General features: G+C 52.3%; 9 protein-coding genes across 9 annotated transcripts; 6 read left to right on the top strand and 3 right to left on the bottom strand.

Annotated features, from left to right (window-relative positions):
• The first annotated feature begins 723 nt into the window (after positions 1-723).
• On the top strand, positions 724-2,429 carry PSV08DRAFT_403657 (uncharacterized protein). The gene is made up of 2 exons (XM_014218573.1): positions 724-925; positions 980-2,429. Exons 1-2 carry the CDS (start codon positions 850-852, stop codon positions 2,176-2,178), a joined length of 1,275 nt encoding a protein of 424 aa, XP_014074048.1. The 5' UTR covers positions 724-849; the 3' UTR covers positions 2,179-2,429.
• Positions 2,430-2,751: 322 nt separating this feature from the next.
• PSV08DRAFT_378296 (uncharacterized protein) lies at positions 2,752-3,412 on the top strand (the record flags this gene model as incomplete). The annotated part of the gene is made up of 2 exons (XM_066093345.1): positions 2,752-2,832; positions 2,885-3,412. 2 exons carry the CDS (start codon positions 2,752-2,754, stop codon positions 3,410-3,412), a joined length of 609 nt encoding a protein of 202 aa, XP_065948651.1.
• An 810-nt stretch (positions 3,413-4,222) lies between these two features.
• On the top strand, positions 4,223-8,311 carry PSV08DRAFT_317068 (uncharacterized protein; the record flags this gene model as incomplete). The annotated part of the gene is made up of 10 exons (XM_066092667.1): positions 4,223-4,564; positions 4,601-4,849; positions 4,889-5,200; positions 5,231-5,992; positions 6,023-6,181; positions 6,212-6,396; positions 6,427-6,605; positions 6,639-6,677; positions 6,711-6,731; positions 6,768-8,311. The coding sequence occupies 10 exons, from the start codon at positions 4,223-4,225 to the stop codon at positions 7,814-7,816; spliced, it is 3,297 nt and encodes a 1,098-aa protein (XP_065948650.1). The 3' UTR covers positions 7,817-8,311.
• An 891-nt stretch (positions 8,312-9,202) lies between these two features.
• Positions 9,203-10,438, top strand: PSV08DRAFT_7995 (uncharacterized protein). The gene is made up of 2 exons (XM_014218576.2): positions 9,203-10,023; positions 10,109-10,438. Exons 1-2 carry the CDS (start codon positions 9,333-9,335, stop codon positions 10,303-10,305), a joined length of 888 nt encoding a protein of 295 aa, XP_014074051.1. The 5' UTR covers positions 9,203-9,332; the 3' UTR covers positions 10,306-10,438.
• Positions 10,439-10,571: 133 nt separating this feature from the next.
• On the bottom strand, positions 10,572-12,881 carry PSV08DRAFT_353881 (adaptin N terminal region-domain-containing protein; the record flags this gene model as incomplete). The annotated part of the gene is made up of 4 exons (XM_066092865.1): positions 10,572-11,601; positions 11,655-12,524; positions 12,575-12,759; positions 12,843-12,881. The coding sequence occupies 4 exons, from the start codon at positions 12,879-12,881 to the stop codon at positions 10,572-10,574; spliced, it is 2,124 nt and encodes a 707-aa protein (XP_065948649.1).
• Positions 12,882-13,267: 386 nt separating this feature from the next.
• Positions 13,268-14,035, top strand: PSV08DRAFT_206741 (uncharacterized protein). The gene is made up of 2 exons (XM_014218578.2): positions 13,268-13,587; positions 13,641-14,035. Exons 1-2 carry the CDS (start codon positions 13,338-13,340, stop codon positions 13,943-13,945), a joined length of 555 nt encoding a protein of 184 aa, XP_014074053.1. The 5' UTR covers positions 13,268-13,337; the 3' UTR covers positions 13,946-14,035.
• A 51-nt stretch (positions 14,036-14,086) lies between these two features.
• PSV08DRAFT_185357 (uncharacterized protein) lies at positions 14,087-15,298 on the bottom strand (the record flags this gene model as incomplete). The annotated part of the gene is made up of 1 exon (XM_014218579.2): positions 14,087-15,298. The coding sequence occupies one exon, from the start codon at positions 15,296-15,298 to the stop codon at positions 14,087-14,089; it is 1,212 nt and encodes a 403-aa protein (XP_014074054.2).
• A 188-nt stretch (positions 15,299-15,486) lies between these two features.
• PSV08DRAFT_378273 (uncharacterized protein) lies at positions 15,487-17,848 on the bottom strand (the record flags this gene model as incomplete). Its single annotated transcript, XM_014218580.2, has 2 exons — positions 15,487-16,762; positions 16,973-17,848. 2 exons carry the CDS (start codon positions 17,846-17,848, stop codon positions 15,572-15,574), a joined length of 2,067 nt encoding a protein of 688 aa, XP_014074055.2. The 3' UTR covers positions 15,487-15,571.
• A 2,173-nt stretch (positions 17,849-20,021) lies between these two features.
• Positions 20,022-21,416, top strand: PSV08DRAFT_7981 (heme peroxidase). Its single transcript, XM_014218582.2, has 2 exons — positions 20,022-21,050; positions 21,103-21,416. The coding sequence occupies exons 1-2, from the start codon at positions 20,061-20,063 to the stop codon at positions 21,325-21,327; spliced, it is 1,215 nt and encodes a 404-aa protein (XP_014074057.1). The 5' UTR covers positions 20,022-20,060; the 3' UTR covers positions 21,328-21,416.
• Positions 21,417-23,728: the final 2,312 nt, after the last annotated feature.

Below are 23,728 nucleotides of genomic sequence, written 5' to 3'. Positions count from 1 at the left end.
ATAGATCGTAGCAGGTGAACTGAAAGTGCGCCAAATCGTCCATATCCTGAGTTCTGCACAGCATGTCCCAATCTCAAGAAACAGACGCTTTAATCACATCAGGCTCATGAATAAATCATATCAGTTGCTTTTCAATACAGTCGTCTGAAAGATGTAAACCAGTTGCCACATGTTGTAAGGCGTATTGAATACTCAAAGTTTGCTTTTATTTCATTCTGTGTTTGAATCCCACCAAATATCGTAGTCTGGCCTCTGTGGTTGCAACAAGCATCAACAGTTGATGAAATGAATGGAGCATCAATCGCCGCATGTGGTAAGTACATCAAGTCAGGCGAGCATAGCCAAGACACTGCTTTACAGGCTTATGCATTCACGTGCTTTATGTGTGGCAACATGTTTTTGGTGACTGGTGAAGTGAAACGACAGCAGCGAAGGCATACCAAAACATACGATGAAGTTGTCCGTGATTCTGAGCCTGACAAGATAGTAAAGAGAAGAAACCTCCTTCTGGTGTGTCGTGGTGCATGCGCCAAAACTTTGCCCTAGGCCGTTTCCAACCATGTCGTTTGGATCACGATTTGGCTGGGGTGACGGCACGTCACGTGCAGCTCCAATGCTCTGCCAAGCAGACCCCTAGCAGCGCTAGCTACGCGAGCGTGAATGTTTTCACCTACACTCTTGTTCTGACAACCCCAACCACCCCGCAGCACTCGGCCTCAACCGCAAACGTCTATCCCAACAGTGGCCGACCCATATCTGGACCTTTCTTCTTTGTAATTACATACTGACTTGCAAGTGTTCAAGTTACCCCATTCGGTATATCAGGTCATCTGTCGCGCTTGGATCAACATGTCACCTGCTCCAATCGCCCAGATTGTTAGTACCTTGCCCTCGTCGCCACCACAGCAGCACCCCACTCCCAACTGTGAGTCAATGGCCATTCGAGACACGTTCGGTTAAGATCTAACGCCATGTACAGCGACACCTGTTCCTGCTTCCAAACACTTTGATGACATATTCCACGCAAAGTTCATGAACATTATTCAGGAATGGAAGAATGACCCTTCTCGTGGCCAACTGACCCAAAAGGATCGCAAGACTTTCATCGAGACTGCGTTTTCCGAAACTGACGAACTTTACTTTGGCCAACGCGTAATGTCCGACAATGACATTAAGCTTCGCGCTCTTACCAAGGTCTTCTACAAGGTATTAGCCGAAGAGCCCTGGTCTGAAGACTGGATACGCGCTCCGGATGTTGAGCGCAAGCTTTCCAAGTTTGAAATGCACGAGGACTCGGTTGCACTTGCAAAGAAGTACGGCTTTACCACTCCACGCGAGGCAGTCAAGGCTGCACGCGAAGCCAGTGTCAAGAATGCCGATATTCTCAAGGAGGCGCAAAAAGAAGGAAAGACACTCAAAGATCTCAAGCTCGACCGTGGCCCATTTGACGACATTGAGATTGTCTACATTGCTGGCACCGTCTCATCATCAGCGACAAGCAAAATTGATCGCAATAGTATCTACCCCGTCTCGGTCTCTTCAGTCGCCAATGTTCTCCAGAACCATATTTGTCGGGATATGGTGCGGCCATACTCGATGGCTGAGCGCTTTGTCAATTGCACCGACACAGGGGATCTCGAGGAAATGCGGCGCTTTGCTTGCAACGTGTGCGATTTTTGTCCCCATCTCCTTGATAATGATAACGTCAGTCTGCTGGTAGTACTCCTTATCCTATCGCGGTCCGATTGCTGTCGCCGTTTTGAAGCCAATGGCATTCGTATTGAGGGCTCGACCATCAGTCATCGTAAGGCTGAGTGCATGAAGAACAAGATGGGATGGAGGACAAGCGAGGACAAGAAGCCCTACGACAATTTTGCTCAGGAGTTCCAGACACGAGTCAAGAATGCCTGCTTCCCAGCTCCTCGAGCCCAGCGCATTGGCGGCCGGAAGCCGGCACGCACTTCTTCCACTCCTACAGCCACTCCCATCTACCTACACAGTCCAGTCGGCTACATGGCAGCTCCTCACGCCCATCAACACCACGCAAATTCCGGCATCAATATTCCTGCTCCCCCGCCATACAATGGATTCTCACAGCCAGCAGCCAGCGCGATAAAGATGCAGCAGCCTTTCGCATCGCCTGGTGGCAGCAATGCAGAGCTGATGGATCTTTCTTAGATGCATCAGTGGCTTTTGCATTGAGGCGCCACCACTTCTCCTTGGACTGTCTTATTGCATCGACATGGCGTCTTCCTGGTAGTTTGTAGCTTCTTCAAAAGGGATGTTCAAATGGCGTTTGGTGGTTGAAGGGTGGTTAAGCATTCGTGGCGGTGGCATTGTGCGAGCTCCGGTCTGACGTGAGCCAATTTGATGTACAAATAGCCAAATTTGCGCCTTTCATGGCTATGTAATGTAAATCTATTGAACAGCTTGGCTTTGCGATAAGTGCATAGGAGAGTGGTGGTCTAATTGTGATTGACGTGTCCATGTCACGAACCATGGCAGAGCATGGACCTAGCCAAGAAGGTGCAGGTGTAGTGTACTAAGAAGATCAGCTCGGGTGCCCATCAACCGTGTTCTAGGCACCATGTGTGCTTTTTGGTGTATCGTTTGGCCCTACTCCAGTCGTCGACCAAGTTCGGTTGCCAAGACAAGGGGTCGTTGGTGCTCGACGCAGAATGATAAGTAATGTGTTGATCGGCCCCTCACTCACCAAGTCCGTAGTACGTATGTAAGTAGTAGACTACAATCATGGAGCTCACCGGCTTTGACCTTTTTGCTTTGTTTCTTTGCTCAAGCATTTTCGGCTTGCTCGTGTCCGTATGGTCCAAGGCAAGTCATGCACAACAGGTTGACGTTTATGTTTGCATACTGACACTCTCAGTCTGAGCTCATCAGTGGGCGCGAGATGACGCTGGTCGTGGCGGTGTTTGTGGGGGTCGTGGCGGTGTTGTTCACGCAGTTTTCCACCAGCAGAGCGCTGGCGGACTTCCTGTCCAAGGACGTTAGCAGCATTCACCGGAAGCAGCTCGAGGACCTGACAGAAGCCCATGGCCACCACACGGCCGGACTGAAGAGCGAGCATTACGGCGCACATTTGCGGCTACTGAACAAGATCAACGATGCCAACGCACGGTTCGATCGGATTTACAACGAGTATGAGCAAATGTCGACAAAGTATCAAGAGCAGATGCGCAACATGCAAGAAAAAGAGGATCGCATTCGGTATCTTGAAACAAGGCTTGGAGAGTTCGGGCAGAGCAGGACGAGTATTGCTCGCATCCCCTTGTCTGCTCCGGCAACACAAATCAGCTTTATGAAGCCACCACGTGGCCAAAGATTCAATGAGGGAAACCGATGGCCTCCTTGGACGGGCCTGCTTCCTAGGGTTGTCGAAGCCGAGGACGAGTAGCTGCTGCTGCGCACAGTGCTCGTGGGAAGGACTTTGGGGAGATGGGGTAGTGGATGGTGTACGTACGGATGCAAGGCATGAAGTCGCCATTGCAGAGGCTCGTATGGTTGATGAAGAACAAACGGGGATTAGGATACTTGGGCCGACTGGAGCAGGTGACAAAGGCGTAGCAGGGCCGTGGCTTCCGATTTGGGCCGATTTGGGCTTGTTGTTCAACGTGCAGGCGCGACGGGCACATGGGCTTGGATCGTGGCTTCCTCGCCAGGGCGACAGGTGAGGGGTGGTGGATAGCAACATGCTGCCATGCATAGTACTTGGATACGTAGTACTGGCCGTGCCAGGGCTTGAACACGCGTTGCTTTCTTTGAGCGGAGACTGATTGCTGTTGTGACCAAAGCCGTTCTTTTACTACTAGGAACAAGCATCAGGGATCCCATGTCCAAGTCTACACATGCACTTGGCTCCACGCGAGGACAGCCGGTGCCGCCCCATGTTCGCAGCCGCCATGTTCAAGGCCACAGACTGGAATGATTTCCACCAGCCCCTGATGCCGGCCCGCAGACGTCATGGCGTGTCTCTGGGAGCATGGCTAGTGTGCATGGATGCAGGAACAGCTGCTCGCTTATTGCGGTGGACTAGGCGCAGGCGGGACTTGGTCTGGCCTGGGTTGCAGGGAGGGCGACGCGACCTTGTTCTTCCGTCATAGCGCCCGTTGCTTCTTCCTCACCACCAGACATTTGCCAGAGAGACAGGCGCCGACGACGCCAACGGGGCAATCCGGGTCCTGCGACACGGCCTCCCAGTGCCAGGATGCAGAGCCAACGACACCCAAGCCCCGCTGCAGCGCCCTCCCCGCCGCGGCCAGCCAGGCAAACGACAACAAACAATGACGCGAACCTCCTTTCACTCCCGCTGAAGCGCCGCTCCCTGCAAACAGCCACCAACATGCCGCTCCCCCAGCCGCAGCCGCAGCCGCACTCGCCCGCCGCCCTCAACCCCACCCCGCCCCGCCGTGCGCCCTCGACGCCCAACTTCAAGGCTACCCCCTCGCTCCAACGCAGCCCCAGCGTAGCCAGCTTCCGCTCCTCGACGCCGGGCCTCACCCGCAAGTCGTCCACTTCGTCCCTACGCGGCGACGCCCCTCGGGCTTCTGTCTCGCGCCGCGCCTCCTTCAACCCCATGATGCAGTCGCCAATGCCAAAGAGCCCGCTGGCCACCTCGTGTCACCAAGACAAGCCGCCGCTGCGTGCCTGTGACGTTGCCCTCGACTTCTTCAAAAAGGAATTGGCCCGCCACGAGGGCATCACCGGCGCCGTCAACGCCGGCACCGTCGTCATTGTACACGACCAATGCTACGGCCACCGCTTCTCCAGGCCCAGGACGGCCAAGAGCACCCTCAGCCTCATCATGGAGCGGCCAGAGAGAATCTTGGCCAGTGTCTTGGGTATATCGACAGCCTATGTCCGGCTGGGAGAGCGGCACGCAGACGGCAGCCACCCGCCCCATCCGCACCACAACCCCCCGGACCGCGTCCCGTTCAAGATCCGCAAGACGTCACGCGCTGTCGACATCACATCGCCTGTCGTTACCAACGTACACGGGATAAAGTGGATGAATGAGCTCAAGTCCTTGTGCGACGACGCCGAGACCAAGTTGGCCTCGACAGGCAAGGAGCTGGCTCGGGATTCGCCTGCGGTTTCAGGCCAGGCGTCCAAGAAGGAGTTGCATGCTGGAGACCTTTACCTATGTCCCGAGTCACTGAATGCCTTTCAGGGTGCGCTTGGGGGTGTCCTGGATGCCGTCGATGCCGTCTTCCAGGGCACAAGCTCAGGCGAGGGGCCTTCACGGGCTTTCGTTTGCATTCGCCCTCCAGGTCACCATTGCTCCGACGACTTCCCCTCTGGTTTCTGCTGGATCAACAATGTACACGTCGGCATTGAGCACGCCATAATGACGTACAACCTCACCCACGCCGCCATCATCGACTTTGACCTACACCACGGAGATGGGTCGCAGGCAATCGCCTGGGCCCGAAACAAAAAAGTACACAACATGTCCAAGAATACACCCAACTGGAAGAAGACATCCATCGGCTACTTCAGCTTGCACGACATCAACTCATATCCCTGCGAAGACGGTGATGACGACAAGGTCCAGGCCGCCAGCTTGTGTATCGACAACGCACACGGCCAGTCCATCTGGAATGTGCACTTGCAGCCCTGGAAGACCGTGGAGCAGTTCTGGGCCATCTACGAAGAAAAGTACATGGTCCTGCTCGACAAGACGCGACAGTACCTCCGATATCACACCAACCGTCTACGAACTTCACCAAACCATCCAGCGCCCAAGGCTGCCATCTTCCTGTCTGCCGGATTCGACGCAAGTGAATGGGAGACTGCAGGCATGCAGCGTCATTCCGTCAATGTACCTACCGAATTCTACGCCCGCTTCACTCGTGATGTTGTTCGCTTGGCTGAGGAGGAGGGCACATCCGTCCAAGGTCGCGTCATCTCCGTTCTTGAAGGTGGCTATAGCGACCGAGCGCTCACTAGTGGCGTCATGAGCCATCTCAGTGGTCTTGTAGATGGCCAAGTCTGGACCGATGCCAAGCTCGCAACAGGTCTTGCATCCTCTGTGCGCGATCGACTTGGTGCCCTCAGCGTTGACGATCAGCATGTCTTGATGCAGTCTGTAGAGACGGAAGCTACGCCTCTAGGCTATGATCCTTTTTGGTGGCACTCGACCCATCTAACAGAACTTGAAAATCTTGTCAATCCCGCTCCCTTGGCCGTTCCAAAGAAGCCGCCCCCTGGACCTAATGCTCACTTCTCATCGCCCACGCAGTCTTTTGTTGCCAAAGTTGTTGATCCCTCCAAGCTTACCCGTAACCTCTCTGCCAAATATGCCTCCAGTCCCTCGAGAGCGCCCACACCTCCTCCACCAGAGGTTGATTGGGCCACTGCTGCCCAAGCTCTCAGCAGTCTGTTGATTCCTACTGATCGACAGACGCATAGCCACAAGCCAGAAGATCTCATGGAAGTCAAAGTAAAGAAAGAGAAACCGGCTCAGCCAGCACTGACTTCTGTACATGTGGACAAGTCAGGGCGGCAGTTGCGTGGCCGCAAAGCTGCACCTTCATACGTTGAGCGTAGCTCGGGAGACGAGAAGTCGCATCAAAAGGAGTCTCGAGCAAGTAGGAGGCAAACCATTGCTGACTTTGCTCCAGCCAGCTCCGAGGCTCCACCGGCGCCATCTGCCTCACGTCGTATGAGTATTGCTTCGAGCGTGTCTTCAATAGGAGATCGTAAAAGTTCGAGTCGTGAGCCCAGTGTCGCAACGAGTAGAAGCGCCGTAGCTCCCTCAACAGCACCTGTCAATGAGGCTGGTCTGAAGAAAGTACGGAGCCAGACAGCAGCAGCAGCAGCAGCCGCAGCTCGCGCTCCTCAGCGTCCTTCTGCACCACGCGCGCAATCAAACTACTCCAGCACGAATGCCGCACTCAAGGGTAAGGACAACGATGATGTCGAGACACTGACCTCTGGTCTGAAACGCATTACACTGAAGATGCCCTCGAAGGAGGAGCACGACGCTCGTGAAAAAGAGAGAGAAGAAAAGCTCAAGGCTGCAGAAGCTCCAAAGAAGACGGGGACACGAAAAGCGCCAGCGGCTCGTGCAGCTCCTGCCAAGCCCGCAGCGAAAGCGACGAGCACTGCCAAAAAAGGTACGGGACGAGCATTAAAGTCTTCCAAGGTTACCTCTCCCCAGGAATCGAAGGCATCTACACCTGTGCCTGACGATCCCTACGTGCAAGCTGCTGCCGCGGCGACTCTGCAGCAGCCTCAGCCAGTTTCGTCTCAGTCTGCATCTGGACTGGTGCAAAATGGGACCCGACAGTCTCCTGACGGAACCCAAGTTCCAGATAGGGCCTTGGGAGCCGACCGACGGATTTCTGGTGGAATCGTGCAGCCACCGACGGAGCTACACGACATGACCATCACGCCAGAGCAGATCCGCGAGCACCTGCCGATGCCATCGTTTGTTACCGTGGCGGAGCCATTGATAAACGCTTCGCCACCTTCTCGCGCCGACACACCACCGCCTCCACCGCCTACAAGCATGCCTCAGTTTGTCAATTACACGACTGAGAGCTTTGGTACCGCACCGAGTTTTGCAGCGTCATCGAATGTCTCTGACCCGCAAGCGTCGGCAACTTTGCAGTGGGTGGCCAACACACACGCCGAGACTACGGACATGGCTGCGATGACACCCATGTCACCTCCGAGCAAGCGAAGTGATCTTCCCGTCTTCACGGCGAATGGTGCAATACCTTTTGCGTCGAGCGCTGATGGATCGGGGCAAACAGGTACGGACACAGGGTCCAGGAAGGGATGGGGTGCCAGATAGGCGCATTCGCTAACGCACTTGTCGACGTGTTCCCAGTAGCATTATTTCGATTTCCATGGATGAGTTGATTTTGTTTTGCGATGCATTTGTGTTCAAGATTATAGCGATTGTAATATATAGAGGGGTTATTGCCGGGTTACGCATGTCCGATAGCTGTTTCTGTCTGACCATGTCTGGCTGGGTGTTTGCTGGCAAATGGTGGGGGATACTTTGTTTTTTCCTTTTTGTAATGCGCAAGCGAATCGGGTCAGGAGCCGTGAGGTGGATCTGAGGGTCCAAGGGCTGACGAGTCGGGCCTTCTTTTGATTTGAGCCTCGAGGTAGCGATCGCTTAGCGTGGGACTTTGTGTAGAGTAGTACTTGATGTGTAGAGCCGGTGGTGGTTTGTAGTGGTTGCCCAGGCTAGTGTGCACGTTGGAGATACCCCCAGTCTGACCATTGGGCAGTGGTCAGCGCCGATGGTGCAATTTTGTCCAATGGGAACATTCTATTATTCACGTCTTGGCTGTGTATGTGGTCAAAGTATATTAATATGTTGGATCACAAGACGAATTTTCCGCCCTCTCGTCTACTGATGATTGGCGATGTGTGCGTGTGTGTGTGTGGCATTGGCCTACCGCGGTACACGCTCGTATGTATATCCGAGAGCGTGTAGGGCCATCTTGGCTAAGCGCCCATCTGCCCCATTCCGCACTCATGTGGTACTCGTGCAGTATTCGTATTACAGTAGACGGGCAGTGACCTGACGGCAATGGCTGCAGTCCCCGCATTCAAAAGGTTGCAAGGGGGATGTGGGTGGATGGCCCGTTTGCCAATCATGGCTGCCCATTACTCTTCTAAGAGACAGGGATGGCGCGCCTGGGCCGGGGGGGGGGGCCTTTTGGGGCAGACCAACGCGCGACATGCGGCCTGCATGGCTCCGTTAGCGTACGTGTGTGACGTACGTTTGGGTTTTGGCCACTCGTCTCCCATGCCCAATGCCTGTGGTGACCATGTGCACGAAATGAAGAGACAAGGCGTGAGAGGGGAGAGAGGGGAACGCTGCTTGCCTCGTCTTTCTTCTTCTTGTTTCTGCCTCTCGTCTTTCTCATGCCTGCCGAATTTCGTCGTTTTAGTCATGTCCGTCTTGTTTCCTGTTTGGCCGTCCTGCCGCAGGCTGATGGCTGACGACGTGCTTTGGGTGCAGGGCAAGGGCAAAAGGGTAAAGCGGGTATTCTTTTGTTTGGAAGAAACGGAGCAAGCGAGTGTGGCGTAGACGCACCTATGCGTTTCGTCCCAGGCAGGTACCTTCCGCGTCTTTATTTACTAGCCCTTCTTACCTTCTGCTGTCCATTTCTTCTCCCCCTCTCTTCCCCTCTTCCTACATTTTCGCTCCCTCCCTCCCTCCCTCCCTCCCTCCCCTCGTACCACTTCCCCTTCGTCCGCACTCTGCCATCGGTTTTATAGCACAGTCAAGTCTGACCGGAGTCTCTATTGATTTGCAGTAAACGTTGACATCCCCCCCGCCATCAGCTGCCATGGAGTCATCCGCGCCCATAAGTAATGGCTCAAGCCGCAGCAGCTTGAATCCCTTTGCAAAGCGCGATGAGCATTCCTCCCAGGCTATACTCCTCTACAAAATCACTACATCGCTCAGCTACCTCCTCGTCGTCATAACCACCTTCTACTACACGTTCCATGCCCCCAGTGGCCATGGCGCCCACCGCTTCTGGCAGAACAACATCCCCACGCCGTTTGCACAGAGTAGCCTCTTCACGTCGATCTACTGGCTGATTCTGTTTGCCGCGCAGCTCGTGTATGCTTACGCTCTGTACATGAGCGACACGGTGTACGTAACCGCAGCAGCAAACATTGGCTCTCATTTTATTGCCAACAACCTGCTGCTCTTTGGCTTTGTCAATCTCTTTGTGCGCAGCCACTTCTGGCTCGCAGAGGTGCTGCTCGTCATCAACTTTTTCAATCTGGCTTTTGCCTACTTTCGACACAGCAACACGCCCCGCGCCATCCACATTGGCATCGTCAGCGGCCCGCTTGCATGGAACTTTGTCGCCCTCGACTGGTGCGGTGCCATTGCCTTGCACACAAATCATGAGGCTTTCCGCATTGTTTGCAATCTCTTCATCTGGGGCTGGCTTGCCTTTGGCCTATTCTTCCTTGTGGCCTACAAGGACTATACCATGGGATTTGCCTTGTCGCTTCTGGCGTTTTGTACGTCCTTTTTTCTTTTCCTTGTCTTGCATAAAAACATGTTGAAAAAAAAAAAGAACTATCCGCTAATGTTGTTCCAATCCAGCAACCGGAGTGGGTCAGTTTCTCACTCGCCCACATATTCTGCAATTGCAGTGGATTTTCGCTTTTACTATTGGCGGCCTCTTGTTCGTGCTCAGTCTTGCTGTCGGCGTGCCGGGTCTGCTGGGCCGTGATCCTTTCCCACGCGGCCACGTGGTCAGCGAGGATAGGGAGAGGGCACCACTACTGGCCGATGACTGAAGAGCAGACAAAGGCGGGGTTCATGGCTGTTGAACATGATCATGATAGCCTTGGGTGTGCTTCCTTTCAAACAAGGTGTACGTTTGTGACAGTGGTTTGAGTCATGCTACAATAGTGTGCAGTTCTTTTTGGTCACTTGTTATTTCTCTTAGCCTACGATTCAAGGATATTCTTGCGGTACGTCATGGACCTGATGGCAATGGCGAGTCATGTCTGACTTGTAGGTGTATTATTACTCTATGTCCACACTCCGCTCTGCAAATTGCTCAAAGCAGCAAGTCTTGATTTCCATCATTGACCCCTGGGCTAATCACCATATGCTGCGGCTCATTCTGATTAACTACCCATCCCCCTCCAATCCCCCCAACTGGATCCGCAGTAATTGGACTTCCGCCAAATGAGCTCTGTCGGCCCACACTCGCAAAGTACATGTCAGCTTCATTCACAGCACCTGCCATACCGTTGCCGTTGCTGGGGCTGAGACTGCCATTGCCATTCGTCGTCACGTCCAGCCTAGTTCGCTCGGCCGCAGAGCGCTCCCGGGCTTGTTGAGCTGCCTTGAACGTTGGCAGCTCTTCCTTTTGCAAAGCCGGCGAATCCTGGAGTTTTCGCGGCCGTGCGCTGCGGAACACTTGGTTCACCGGCTTGAGGTAGACGGTTGCCAGTGTCCCCACATTAAGACACATTTCCTCCAAAGTGCCAGGGTCCAGTTTCTCAGACTCTTCGGCTGTAATCGGAGGCTTCTCCCCCATGACCACCTTTTTCGCTTCCTCGGGTGCCGAAGAAAGAAGACGCCAATACATATAGCCTCGGTCCCGTAAGTCCGGATTGTCCGTTTCTTCCGTTGCCCACTTGAGCACCTTGGGCACAATGGCCGATCCTCGAGTAGGTCTCTGGATAAACAACTTGACTGTGGCGGTGAGAAGAGCCAACTGCACCTCGTGTGTTTCTTCTTGGAACGTGTCCAAGAAATCCTCAAGAAGAACGTCAGAGTCTTCTATTCGGTCTGCATACTCACCAATCACCCAGATCATGGCGGCCTTTGCTTCGGGTTCATCAAGCGAGTCGAGGTTCTCGCATAGTGTCGAGATGATGGACTCATATTGGTTGGGATATTTGCGGAAGATGTTTCGGATGACAACCGTCGCTTCTTGCACAATGTACGATACCTTTGTACTGACAAGTGAGAGAAGAGTGCTGATGCAGAGCTGGGCTGCTGGAGCGATCTTGATGGCGAGCTTTCCGATGGCACGGACGGATTTTCGGACAAAATCGACATCGATTTCAGTGGCATATCTAATTGTTGTTAGTTGAGTGGGTCAAGGCAAGTTGAAAAGGTAGAAACTCACTCTGCCAGCTCAGTCAGCACCTCCTTGATGTTGCGTTCAGTGGCCAGCATAAAGATGAGCTCGAGCTTGGTAACCTTGACATAAATTGGGTCGTTGTATTTACAGAAGAAAACGCGGATATCGTTGCGCAAAACCTCTGGTCGGCGTTGTAGAATAAGAAGTGCATTGCGAAGGGCCAGGTACTGAATCTCGGGACCCTTAGAAAGAAGGGTGACGAGAGGTGGGGAAAGCTTGTTACACAAAGAAGTGATGACCTTTTGGTCGGATATATAGTTCATTAGGTAAAGGATAACGCGGATGCAGGTAAGGACGACGGCGGAATTCGAATGCGAAAGGCGAGGAGAAATACGTTCGGCGAGGATAGCGGCTTCGCTATTGTCTTGAGGAACATAGTTCATCATGGCTTCGAGGATATATGTCTGGCCCCATTCAGAGCAGTCTGGCAAGATGGAGACAATCTTGGAGGCGCTGGCATAGTCGATGGTGAGCTTGATATTCTCGCTTCGTTCCCAAATGTCCATGAGGCTGGCGAGTGCACTGGACACTACGGTGGGGTTCTCGTCTCTCAGCATGCCATTGAGCCTATCGATGAGGTCCGACTGCTCGACCAGATGTCGGTCGTGGTCGTAGAGTTTAGCGACGCAAAAGGCGGCGGTTTTTCGCACATAAGGGTCGGCGTCTTTGAGAAGGTTCTTGAGGTGGGGAACAGTGGCTTCGACAAATTCGCGGACATGGACGTAGGACATTGTGCGTAGGGCAAGGGCGCGCACGAGGGGATTACTGTCGTTCATGTCCTCCTGTATGATGGGCAGTGCCTTGAGGGCAATGTCAGGTTTTATCCTGGCATAATTGACCAAATACAAAAAGCACCTGCGTTTTCGTCAGCAGGGCACATGCAGCAGAATCAGATGGTTACGCGCATCTTCTTGATTTCCAAGCTGGGTATGTGCATGCAGCCAACAATGTCTGGGAAGAGGGCGACCATGTCGTTGTTGCTCATTGTCATGTTTGCGACAATCTTCTTGAGGGCCGTCTTCTTTGCCGAGAAATTCTTGTCCTTCTTGCCGCCGCTGTTGAGCTCGAGGCGGAGTTCGGCGACCTTGCCCTGTGGAGTGGGCGATGGGTGTAAGCGTGGGCTATCGAGAGCGTAGGGGAGAAACATGGTGGAGGGATGGACAGCAGACGTACCCTCGCGAAGAGCTTCGCATCCTGGCCGCCCTGGCTCATGGTGGGCTCGTTGTCCTGATATCTGCCTGGCCGTCGCGCAATCAACAAATGGACCCTCGCCCAGCTGGCGCCCCTCGCTGTTGGCGGATGCGGGTGGTGGTGGTGCGGGGTCTTGGGAGAGTAGCTTATTCGCTCGTGTGTCGGACGTGGATGGCGTGGCGCATGTCGTAGCGAGGGTGGCAGAGGGATTGGAGCGGGCGTCCGGGGGATTGGGGGACGGGGGTTCGGACGAGTGGTGACTTTTATGGATAGAGACACGCCCGGCGGCGGTCAACACGGAGGAGGGGACGTGCATCCCTGCCAAGCACTCCCGCACTTCGTCTCCACCTACGGCGCGCTCCGCAACACCGCAGCCGCAACACCATCACCACCACCGCCACCACCCGCGTCTTGAAGCCACAGCCACAGCCAGGCACGCATCTACGCCCATATCCACCATCGAATCCTCGAGCACAAATGGCTGCAGCCCCGCCTCCGCCCCCCCAATGGGTCATCGACCTCAACTCGACGCCCGCATCCAAGCCCAAGAATGCCGCTCTCATCGACCCACCTGGTTATACGGCCTCGCTGACCAAGAAGGAGCGTTCCCAGGCCTCCAAGAACCAGCGCGTACCCCCAACCGCAGACGAGATGGACACGCTCAAGATGAAAAAAGCCTGGGAGGTTGCCATTGCCCCCGCTAAGCAGCTGCCCATGAATGCCTTTGGTACTTCTTCCCGCCTTCCACTATACTTCCACCTCGACTAACTAGCCAACCAGGCATGTACATGACCGGAAACACACTCCAAATCTTCTCCGTCTTTATGGTCTTTACCCTCTTCAAGACGCCCGTCCTCGCTGTCCTTGGCCTCCAACGCACCTTTGCCCCATACCAAACCCCCGGCACCGCCGGCCGCCTGCTCGGAGTCAAACTCGTCTACATTGCCTGCAACTTGCTCATGTTAGCTCTTGGAATCTGGAAGGTCAACGCAATGGGTCTGTTACCTACGACGCGGTCAGATTGGCTGGCATGGGAAAGCGAAAGAACATGGTCAGAAAGAGCTGTGCCTCAGGAATGGCTATAGCCTTTTTTTTTCCATTCGCTTGGAATACACGAATTGAACATATGAGGCCCTCTGTGTCCATGGCCTCTATAAATTGATCTTTTCTTAATCCGTTCCCTTCCCCTTGATTTTGATTGTCCCTTTGCTTTTTTTCGCAAGCGTCTAATTCCCCGACTTCGTCTCCACATTTTCTACGCCAACCACATCAACCGGCTCATCGTCCCCAATGGCCTTTGTCGCTTGCTTCTTACTCCTCATTTTGAGAACTAAGGGGTTCCGCACTGCGCACTTGAGTTCTCCATCTGTCGTCAAATCTGCATGGATCAACCTCATAATGTCTCTCGGCATCGTTTCGGGCCCAATGTGTCGCATGTCTTCCGCTATGCCCACCAGTGACTTTCGTAAGCCCTGCATGTTCATGTCTCCTTCATAATCAGCAGCAGTCATGTCTCTGATCTTAGCTAGAAGTATGTTTTGCTCGACCTGTTTCTCTCGAGTCCGACCACGAACATCCCGTTTGGAACGCCCAGACGGAGCTGCATTGTTCTGCTTGACCATAGTTTCTTCCATGACCGTCAGCACGCCTCTCACATCCAGCGCCGTAACTATTGCCGCCGCTGATGCACAATCTGAAAAATCAATCAGTTGCACATCCGGGTACCCACGATACCGATGATGCATGTACACAGGGTACAAGCTCAACATGACATTGGACGCCTCGATCCTGCCATGCACCAGACCATGCTCATGCAGGAACTCAACCGCCTCGATCAGACCGACACATATATGCGCCATCAGCCATTCTGGAATGCCCCCGCTCCTACCACTGCTGCTCTTTTCACTGAATTGCTCGAGCGTGGGCCCAAAGATAGGGCGCAAAACCATGTACGACGTCTCTGGCGCCTCTGTATGCTGAGACCCCAATACATATGACCCTATATGCAGCGTAGCCACTTCGCCGGCCATACTATGAATCTCTTCTATCACCTTGACTTCTCTTCGCACCTTCTCTTTTTCCGTAGACATCTTGACCACTGCGAGCTGCGGCAGCATTTTGATCTGCCCTTGAGGCAGTAACGATGTCCGGTATTCCTGCATATTTTGGTATAAAACGTCTCCCAGCCTCTCATACTCGAGCAGACCAAGTTGCTGCTGTAGGCGTGTGTTCCCAGTCATCTTCCCAAACGCTGCTAAGATTGGTGCGCATCGGGTCGAAAGATCTTCATCAATGTCCATTGTGGGTTCAGAGGAAGAAGGTAGAATGCGCGGAAGACATAGATATACCCCTGTGTTAGAAGAGCTTTTTGAAAGAGTCTTCACCACACGAAACAAGGCGCCTGGCGGTCGCGCCACGGTGCGAGTCGGTTCCGACATGATTTTTGTGGTGTTGAGAATCTTGACGACGTGGAATTAGGATTGGGAAGTTGGCAAGGGAGGGATGGGTGAGAGAAGAATTGCATATCACAAAAGTCGCAGCAATGGTAGAGTTGGTTTGCGTGGTGAAGACGGAATGAGGTGAGACTCCAGTGATGGTGAATGGGAAACATTCGACCAACTATAAGTTAGGGTCTGTAATATAATGTCTATGGTCTGTTTGCTCCAAGTAACCGCTACATGTGACCTGTTTCAAATGTCTTTCCGACTTAGTCAACCAGAAGATGATCTCGTGCGGCCATACTCCTTCAGCGACTTCTCTATCTTCTCAAACAAACCCTCCCGCCATCCTCCAGCTCCATCTTCCTTATGACCAACGCCGTAGTCAAACTGCCATGCCAATATACTATCTGCCCTCGCTCCGTCCTTTGCCTCGAGAGTACCCACAGCCACATCAATGAAGCGCGGTCGCGTGCTCACAGTGTAGAAAATGGTCGTAGAGCACGTACTACAAAAATATCGATGTACGCCAGGCGACGATTCGTAGTAGACCAGAGGGCCAATTCGTGCATCCTTGCTATCGACCAAAGCAGCCAAGTCTTGTGTGTTTGATGGAAACTCGTTCTCGTCCGCAGAGACGGGGAAAGAGATGTGCTGCAGATCAACAAATGTCCAATAGAAGACGTCATTCCCAGTATGCAACCGACAGCTATCGCAGCCACAGAGCTCGGCCTTTAGCTTTCTACTAGTTGGATCTACGTTCCAGGGCAAGTTCTCAGGGGCGACATGATCGTAGTTGCCGCGGTTCAGAACGAGGTCTACGCCTCGGCATTTACATCGGATGGGTATGGCGTCTTGTCGCTCTGTAAATTTGTCTGGTGATTCCAACTGCAATTGCCAATCGTCTGCAAGTTCTTCCGCACCGTCGCCTCTGGTTTGTGTCTTGAAACACTTTAAAGGTGGACCGGAAGCATTGATATACTTCATCCATATACTTGCGCCCCCATCTCTTGTATCGCCTATGAATCCCATGTGCGACCATTTCACCACTTCCATGTCGCATGCAACGTTGTTTAGTGCGCCCGTCGCCATGAGCAACGGCTTCGTCTCATCTTTGAAAGCGCCAATCATGGGGGTAGAACATGTTGCGCAGAACAAAAGGTCGAATGCTGGGCTGAAGTTGAAGAGTTTGTAGCCTGAGAGGTCAACTGTAGAGCGTGGCGAGGGCCAAAACGCTAGCGAGCTGTACAGAGAGCCCGATACATGACGACAAGTGTCACAGTGGCAGATGTGCGCTTTCAGAGGGAGACTGGACTTGGGAATAGTGGTGGTATGAACGTGCGCCTTGCAAAGACAAGATGCTGTCAAGGTGATTGTATCGTCGGTCATTTCGGCGGTTAAGATGCTTGGAGCTGTGGAGTTGAACAAAGTGGGAGATGGAGTAGCCAGCCGCGGTGTCGAAAACTGTAAAACTGTAAATGATCGTAATCATGCATGATCGTATTTTCTTAAATACGGGGCATCGTCATGAGGTTGGAAGATATTGGTCAGCATTGCGGGGCTGGCAAACTGACGTCTCGTACCTCGCATTCCTGCACAAAGACAAAAAAGATATGGGATCAGCCATTTTAGGTTAGGATTTGGCAAGCTCAGCATGCATTGCTACATCTTCACAATCCGCATGACGTCGAACAAGCCGACTTTCTGCTTTTCTGACAGGCCATCTTTCAACGCGCCAGTAACGTGCTCGCCCACTCTTCCACGCTGGTTGCTAACAACTATCGTCTGCCCTTTCTTGAACTCGCATGTTCGACCTGTCGCTCCTGAAATCCACATCTTGACAGCACTGAATGACGGGTTGTCCAGAAGGTTTGTTCCGTACGAGGAGGCCCATGGAGCGTCGACTTGCCATGGCTCTAGGCATCCACGAAGATCTGCTGCAAACGCTGTGACGACGATAAGCTGCCGTTGATGTCTGGATGCAGAAGTACCAGGGGCTAAGCTGCTCTCGCCTGCGCTTGGATTCTTTAGTTCGTCGACTAACCACTGGAGGTCTCGCTCATGCTCCGCGTTGTGCTTCTCCACGCTCCAGTCCTGAATCCCGTCTACCTCATCAAACTCAGGCATTTTGCGCAAAGCAGCGCTTGCGTCCGACTTCGGTATCTGACTCCACAGGGTGCATCCTAATAGTGTAATATTCGTTCCCGGTATATCACTTCTCGTCTCGTAGAGTATCTCCAGTCTGCCTTGTGTTGCTGGCTCTTTTTCTAGCCGGTGCGCTAATTGTAGTCCTTCCATCCATCCAACACCATGGAATTCGAGTGCTCCAAGAACTAGGTAGACTTTCTCATAAAGGTTACATCGCCGTATGAGAAAGGCGAGATATTGTTCATAGTCAATCAGTCGGCCAATGTTTCCGGCGAGAACTAAATACGGCGCTGCTACCGGTATGTGAAAGGTGAGATACTGTGACTCGTGGTCCAGGTGGAGATCCGAGAGAACTTGGAATGAAGTCTTGGGTCCAGAGAAGAGGCCTGACAGCCGCCGCATCTTGGAAATTTGCATCTCAATCTTGTTGCAGATTGTTGGGTAATCAAGGGCCAGCCAATAAGGTGAGACGATCGCAACTGCGATGGGGACCGCGGAAAGATGTGTATGGATATGAGCCAAACAAGAAGAAAAAGAAGAGCTGAAGAAAGCGGGAATTATACTAGTCTACCGCGCACAAACGAACAGGATCGCGTAGCTCCGTCTGATGCGCAGCAGCTGAGAAAGGCTGAGCCTTAGAAAGCTGACAATGCAGCATCGAAGCCTACCGCATCTTCTCGCACATAACGATGCAGAGGTCCACACTATACAATGACATCCATCGCTGTCAACCTTGTTGCGTCCGAAATTAGACGCATAGCTCCTCTTATGTTGCGTTGTCAGTGTTGCGAGGCGGTGGCTGTGGGAGAAAAAGGATCCCGCAAGCGACTGAATTAGAATCCACCTAAGCTGAGTTGAGGTGGCGGCCTTTGTCAGCCCCACCATCTCCGCTCACCTTGCTTGTTAGTTCTACTTGCTACGCCAACAGTCATGCATGTCGTTGCCAACCCATTCGCAACGGTCCTGTCGTGTTGGCATTTCTGATTGCCTGACTCTCGTCCCGCCCGCTAAGCAAAGCTTTCCGTCACACAAGTATCAAGCCTGCCCGTTCAGTCATGGGTAGCTAGCGAATCTGAATTCGACAAGCCTTGGTGATGATTCTTTGTTTTTTTCTGGCATAGGGTTATACACTCAGGTGATATCCTGTCTTTTCTCTTGGTTTCCACCTAGCTGATTCACTTTGCGCGTCAAAAAAACCTTGTATCACAAACATACTGCAATCCATATCAACAAATTGGGCGTACCAAACTCCCCTTCGAAAGCACGAGTCACGTGATATGTACTCTTCGCTTTGGCTGAGTATTCCCTTCTGCCTCGGTCCCGGGAACACAAAGTAGCCGCCTTTCGAAAAGCCGAGCGTATCAGGGGCAGACACAAGACGCGGAACATTCCTATGGTTCCGCGATATTGGCTTGGGAGTCAAGAGCTGAACGTACGTTATCCGGTTAAATGTAGGTATGCTGTCTTTGTACATCCCCTGCTATGCAGCTTACCGGCTGGCTCCAAGTACCCTCGCAATGACATCAATCGTTGATCCTATGAACATTTCCACGTTTGGCGTCCTCGGTTGATTTACTCAGATCAACTGTCTCTAACCTATCACCAATATCATCTATACTTTTAGAGAGGGTTTGGCAAGACTCCAAAGTTACTTCCATGGTGAGGCTGAAGTCCTAATGTATCTAGCGTCTCACCATAGACGGGTCGAGATTGCACCCGCGCGATCTAGCAACCTTGGACCTGGAACCACTCAACCAGTAGTGGCTAAGAATAGTCTTGCTGTATGCACGCCAAGTATGAGTTCCAGGTACTCGTTCAATATATCACTGCATCTGCTTGAAAGGCCGTACCGGCCCTTTTGACCGTCGGGACAATGTTTGCAAGGTGACTTGTGTTTACACTAGGATACAAGTCAATTCCACACAGTCAATTCGAGGACATCTGTTTGTTGTGTGTGCTGGCATGGAGCGTGTCACAAATTCAATTACCTATTGCATGGGAAAGCTGACGAGAAGGGGAGCAAATCAAGTTCTCCATGTAACAATCCCTCAGACTACGCTAGAAATTTGTATGACACACCAGACTCAAAAAAAACACGTGTAATATAAGTCACGTATCACAGCAGGTTTCCGCGACTAGTTTCGCCTCCCGTATCTGAGGATCCGCCATCCAGGCACAAGTTACCTTCCCCTTTGCCCATCTGGCCAATGATTTAGGCTGCATATCCCGCTCCGCTGCGAGCTACCATGCGACTGGAAAGTATGTTTCTTCCTTGACCATGTGGTCGAACACCATGCAACTAAAGTGCGGCAAAATCGATAGATCAACGCCACGAGGGGCCTACGGCATTCATCAGGCCAGGTCCAAAGCCGAGGGTCTTCGTATTCATCTATTCCTAGTGTCTAGAGCTCATGGTGGCTTTGATAGTTGAATTACAATCTAAGCTGTCTAGCAAATCATCTTCAACTCTGGAATGTATAGGCTGGCTTTGCTTTTGAACTTGTAACCTGGCATGGCAAAAGACGTTGATATAAAAGCTGCTGTAATCACAGCACTGTATCGATCCAGAGTAGCCATCGTCTTTTGTCCGTTCGTTTCAATACCATAAACTACAATGAAGGCTCTATCCTACCTCAGTTATGTCCTTCTGGCATACATCCCCCTGGCTGAAGCTCACCCCGGCATGGGCGACACCATGGCCGAAATGCGCTACCTAGCCGCTCGTGAGAAGCGACAGACCTCTAAAGAGCTCATTGGCGATCTCAAGACCCTCGCAGATTCTAAGCTTACAGCTATCGGCAAAGACATCAAAGCCATTATCTTGGACCAAAAGTCTGCCGAGTCTGCCGTCATGGACACGTCGATTCCAGTTGGCAACATCGGAAGTGCAGCGTGCAAAGCTGATTTGTGTTGCCACTGGAAGTGGCTCGCATATGAGATGACAGCCATGTTCAACGGTACCTCCGGTCGTTGCAATAAATTCGCCCGTCAAGCTGTGCGTCTGGGCTTCCACGATGCAGGTGTCTGGTCGAAGAGCAGCGGCTACGGTGGTGCAGACGGCAGCATTCTTCTTAGTGATGAAATGACGAGAGCAGACAACAATGGTCTTGCAGCCATCGCCGACCAGACGAAGAAGTGGTACACTAAATACAACCAGTATGGAATGAGCATGGCAGACATCATCCAGTTCGGCGCCAATGTCGCGACTGTCGTTTGCCCGCTCGGCCCCCGTCTCCGCACCTTCGTTGGCCGCAAAGACAACAGCAAAGCGGGCCCCACTGGACTTTTGCCTGGGGAGAAGGACTCGGCAGATAAGCTCATAAAATTGTTTCAAGACAAGACCATCGACGCCCATGACCTTGTAGCCCTGGTAGGCGCGCACACCACGTCGCAACAGCACTTTGTCGACACTACTCGGGACGGCGACCCGCAAGACTCGACACCCGGTATATGGGATATGGCCTTCTACCCTCAGACCACCAACAACGCACCGCCTCGTGTCCTCAAGTTCCAAAGCGATATTAACCTCAGCAAGGACTCGAGAACAAGCACATCCTGGGCGCAGTTCAGTGACAGGGCTACTGCACAAGGAAGGTGGAATGCGGTAAGTGTTTCCAATCATTCTGTTCGAGGATCCAAATTGACAAAATGATTAGGACTATGCTAAAGCTTACACGCGTCTGTCATTGCTCGGTGTCAACAACATCAATGATCTCAAGGAATGTACAGGTGTCCTGCCTGCCGAGCGCAAATCATTCGTTAACCAAGACCAAATTGTGCTGGATAGGTGGCTACAAGGAGAGTTTGATCAGCTCAACAACTTGGTGGATGATGCTATTCAGCTGACTGGTGTCATCTCGGGCAGGGACGCGGAACCATAGAGTGCTCGCATCGTATCATTTCCTATGAGAAATTGGCGGTTTTGATATGTTTCATGTAGAATGAGTACTGTGCATATTCCAGCTAGAAAGCTTTGTAGCTCATCTGCGCTCTTGACTCTTGAACTGTCAATCTGCATTGTTTGTTCGTCGAACTCTTTTGTTTCAGCAGCCCATGAACTGTGTAGCGGCTACTTATGTCTAGGATTAGTAAGAGGAACTGTTGAGATTATGCTTCCTCCTGAAATCTCACGCCAAATTGATTGGACAGAAACCGTACGAAGAAATTCAAAGGCCATATGAGGAAAGATGCAACGAATGTGTGTGTCGGGGGGTGTAGAAAGAGGGTTTAGCAATTTCCGGTTCGTAGCAGGACTGAGTGTAACAGTAATAAGTAGGAAGAACAAAGACTTTCTTTGTTGACATCGCGTCCGTGAATCTGTAATATTGCGTCCGCAACCATCTTTTCCCTTAATTTGATCCTCTCTCCTGCAAACCTGAGAGAATCGGTTCTTTGGCTCATGCGTTTTCTTCGAGGAAGCTGTCGCATCCTGTCCCCGCAGTTGGTGTCGCGCATGCTACTATCAGAGCCAATTGCGGCAACGCGTCTCGCGCCGTCCCGGATAGCTGCATGCATACAATTGCACCGGGGCCAGGCTCCGCCTGAGAGGAATCAAGAATGCTTCCGAGTACAAAGGCGTGTTTGACGTTTTCTTGTGAGTCTGCCACACTACTGATACTGTCAACGCTGGTCCTTGATCGTCGCGCAAAGGTTACCCCAGCCACAGTCCCAAGATGATGTCTTTCTCTCCATACTTGAGCTGTCGAGCCCGGACACTTCATTTGTATACAAAACATGCAGTTCCTTGAATAAAGCAGCGACCATCGAATGCTTGGTCGTGTCGTTGAGCTGCTTGATGGGAATCTGGCGCACGGACCGGCGTGAAGTTGGTTGCTTGCATTCTTGCTTGCCCCTCATAATCATCCCCCCCTCAGCTCACCTACTCCAGCGACACTGGCAATAGACAAAGTCTTTTGCTTCTCTCGTTGGAGTAGCTGTCGTCCTTCAGAAGACGAATCCGCCTCAGGCTAATGCACGCCGTTGACAAGGAAAGGGACCGAGAGCTGCGCCGAAGACACCGAGTCAACAACAGAAACTCTCCCCTCAGCGATCACCAGAGACACCACAAAAAGCCACCCATGTTCTTCATCTATTGGATCAGTCTTAGATAGCTTTCCTACATCTGGAAATCAAACTGTAGGCAGGCCTTGACGCGGCTTGATGATCTCGCATTAGCGGACACCCGCGAACCCCCACCACACTAAGGGCTGTCTGCACAGTGGTTAGCATATCCGGATAACAACATACCCTGTCCACAGGATCAGAGAATAACCGGAACATGACATCGGCTGCTAGCCCTTTGAGAATGCTTGGTAGACAGATCGTCACGATCCTTCGCATCTAGGTGTCATCGGGCACTTGATGAACTCACCTAGCTGTTTGCCAAAGGACTTCTTCTTTGGTCACTGTAATCTGACTTATCTATAAGAAGGTCAGCATTGTGGTTAACTATGGCTTTCCGTGTCTCTCACCATCACTACAGGAGCAGCCTGTCTTACAAACTTGACACAATCCGTCAGTATGCTGTCTCATTTCCTCGCAACGCTCAATCTTAGCCATCTGCGGGCCGTGTCCCGAGATGTTCTTCCTATCACCCTGAATAGCGGACAAGGGCATATATACGTGGATGCGATGGTAGCGGTGTCATGTCCTCTCAATATCGGGATGACAGGCGGCTGCAGGAAGACACATGCACATCGGGCAGGTACACATCACCACAACATTACAAGAATCTGTATGCCGGGGGGCACGCCGGCCAATTTCCAAAGCCCAAAGCTGGTAAAGCGGGATTTCGATAGACTGTATCGCTTCATGTCTTGCTTCTAGATGTTCTCTGTTGCTGACAGTGACAAAGTGATACGCAGTTCGCCACCCATCTACCATCCCCGAATAGCATAGTCATCCCGCGGAGTGACGACTTTGGGAACGGATGTACTTCTCCTACCTCTTTGATGTACACCACTGAGGATCGGATGGAATATCAGGAGCGAAAAAGCGGTTATTCGCCGTGACGGCCCGATCTCCTTCCCATTTCCTTGTTACCTGGCTCTGCTCCATGGTTCGCCATTGCGAAAGAAGAACGCTCAATCCCAATTGCAGGCAACCATTGTTCGATTTGGTTGTCAAGTATAGAAATACTTCGCACAAAAGAAGCTATTAGGTGCTCCAGTCTATGAGATCTGAGTCAAGGCATATGCCGAGAGCGCCTTGTGGCATGGATACTGTCACTGAACATCCTTGGGTGAGCAAGGCTCAATGGGCCATGGAAGGTTGATCCTTGGA

The sequence above is a fragment of the Bipolaris maydis genome (assembly GCF_028858645.1).
Source record: "Bipolaris maydis strain C4 unplaced genomic scaffold PSV08scaffold_11, whole genome shotgun sequence".
Lineage (NCBI taxonomy): Eukaryota > Fungi > Ascomycota > Dothideomycetes > Pleosporales > Pleosporaceae > Bipolaris > Bipolaris maydis.
Note: the sequence above shows the minus strand (reverse complement) of the source record. Positions and strands in the feature narration are given on the sequence as shown.

Coding starts and splice junctions, on each gene's coding strand:
- PSV08DRAFT_403657 (XM_014218573.1), top strand. CDS start 850: ATGTCACCTGCTCCAATCGCCCAGATTGTTAGTACCTTGCCCTCGTCG. Junction 926..979: donor GCAGCACCCCACTCCCAACT/GTGAGTCAATGG, acceptor CGCCATGTACAG/CGACACCTGTTCCTGCTTCC.
- PSV08DRAFT_7995 (XM_014218576.2), top strand. CDS start 9,333: ATGGAGTCATCCGCGCCCATAAGTAATGGCTCAAGCCGCAGCAGCTTG. Junction 10,024..10,108: donor CTTGTCGCTTCTGGCGTTTT/GTACGTCCTTTT, acceptor GTTCCAATCCAG/CAACCGGAGTGGGTCAGTTT.
- PSV08DRAFT_206741 (XM_014218578.2), top strand. CDS start 13,338: ATGGCTGCAGCCCCGCCTCCGCCCCCCCAATGGGTCATCGACCTCAAC. Junction 13,588..13,640: donor GCTGCCCATGAATGCCTTTG/GTACTTCTTCCC, acceptor CTAGCCAACCAG/GCATGTACATGACCGGAAAC.
- PSV08DRAFT_7981 (XM_014218582.2), top strand. CDS start 20,061: ATGAAGGCTCTATCCTACCTCAGTTATGTCCTTCTGGCATACATCCCC. Junction 21,051..21,102: donor CACAAGGAAGGTGGAATGCG/GTAAGTGTTTCC, acceptor CAAAATGATTAG/GACTATGCTAAAGCTTACAC.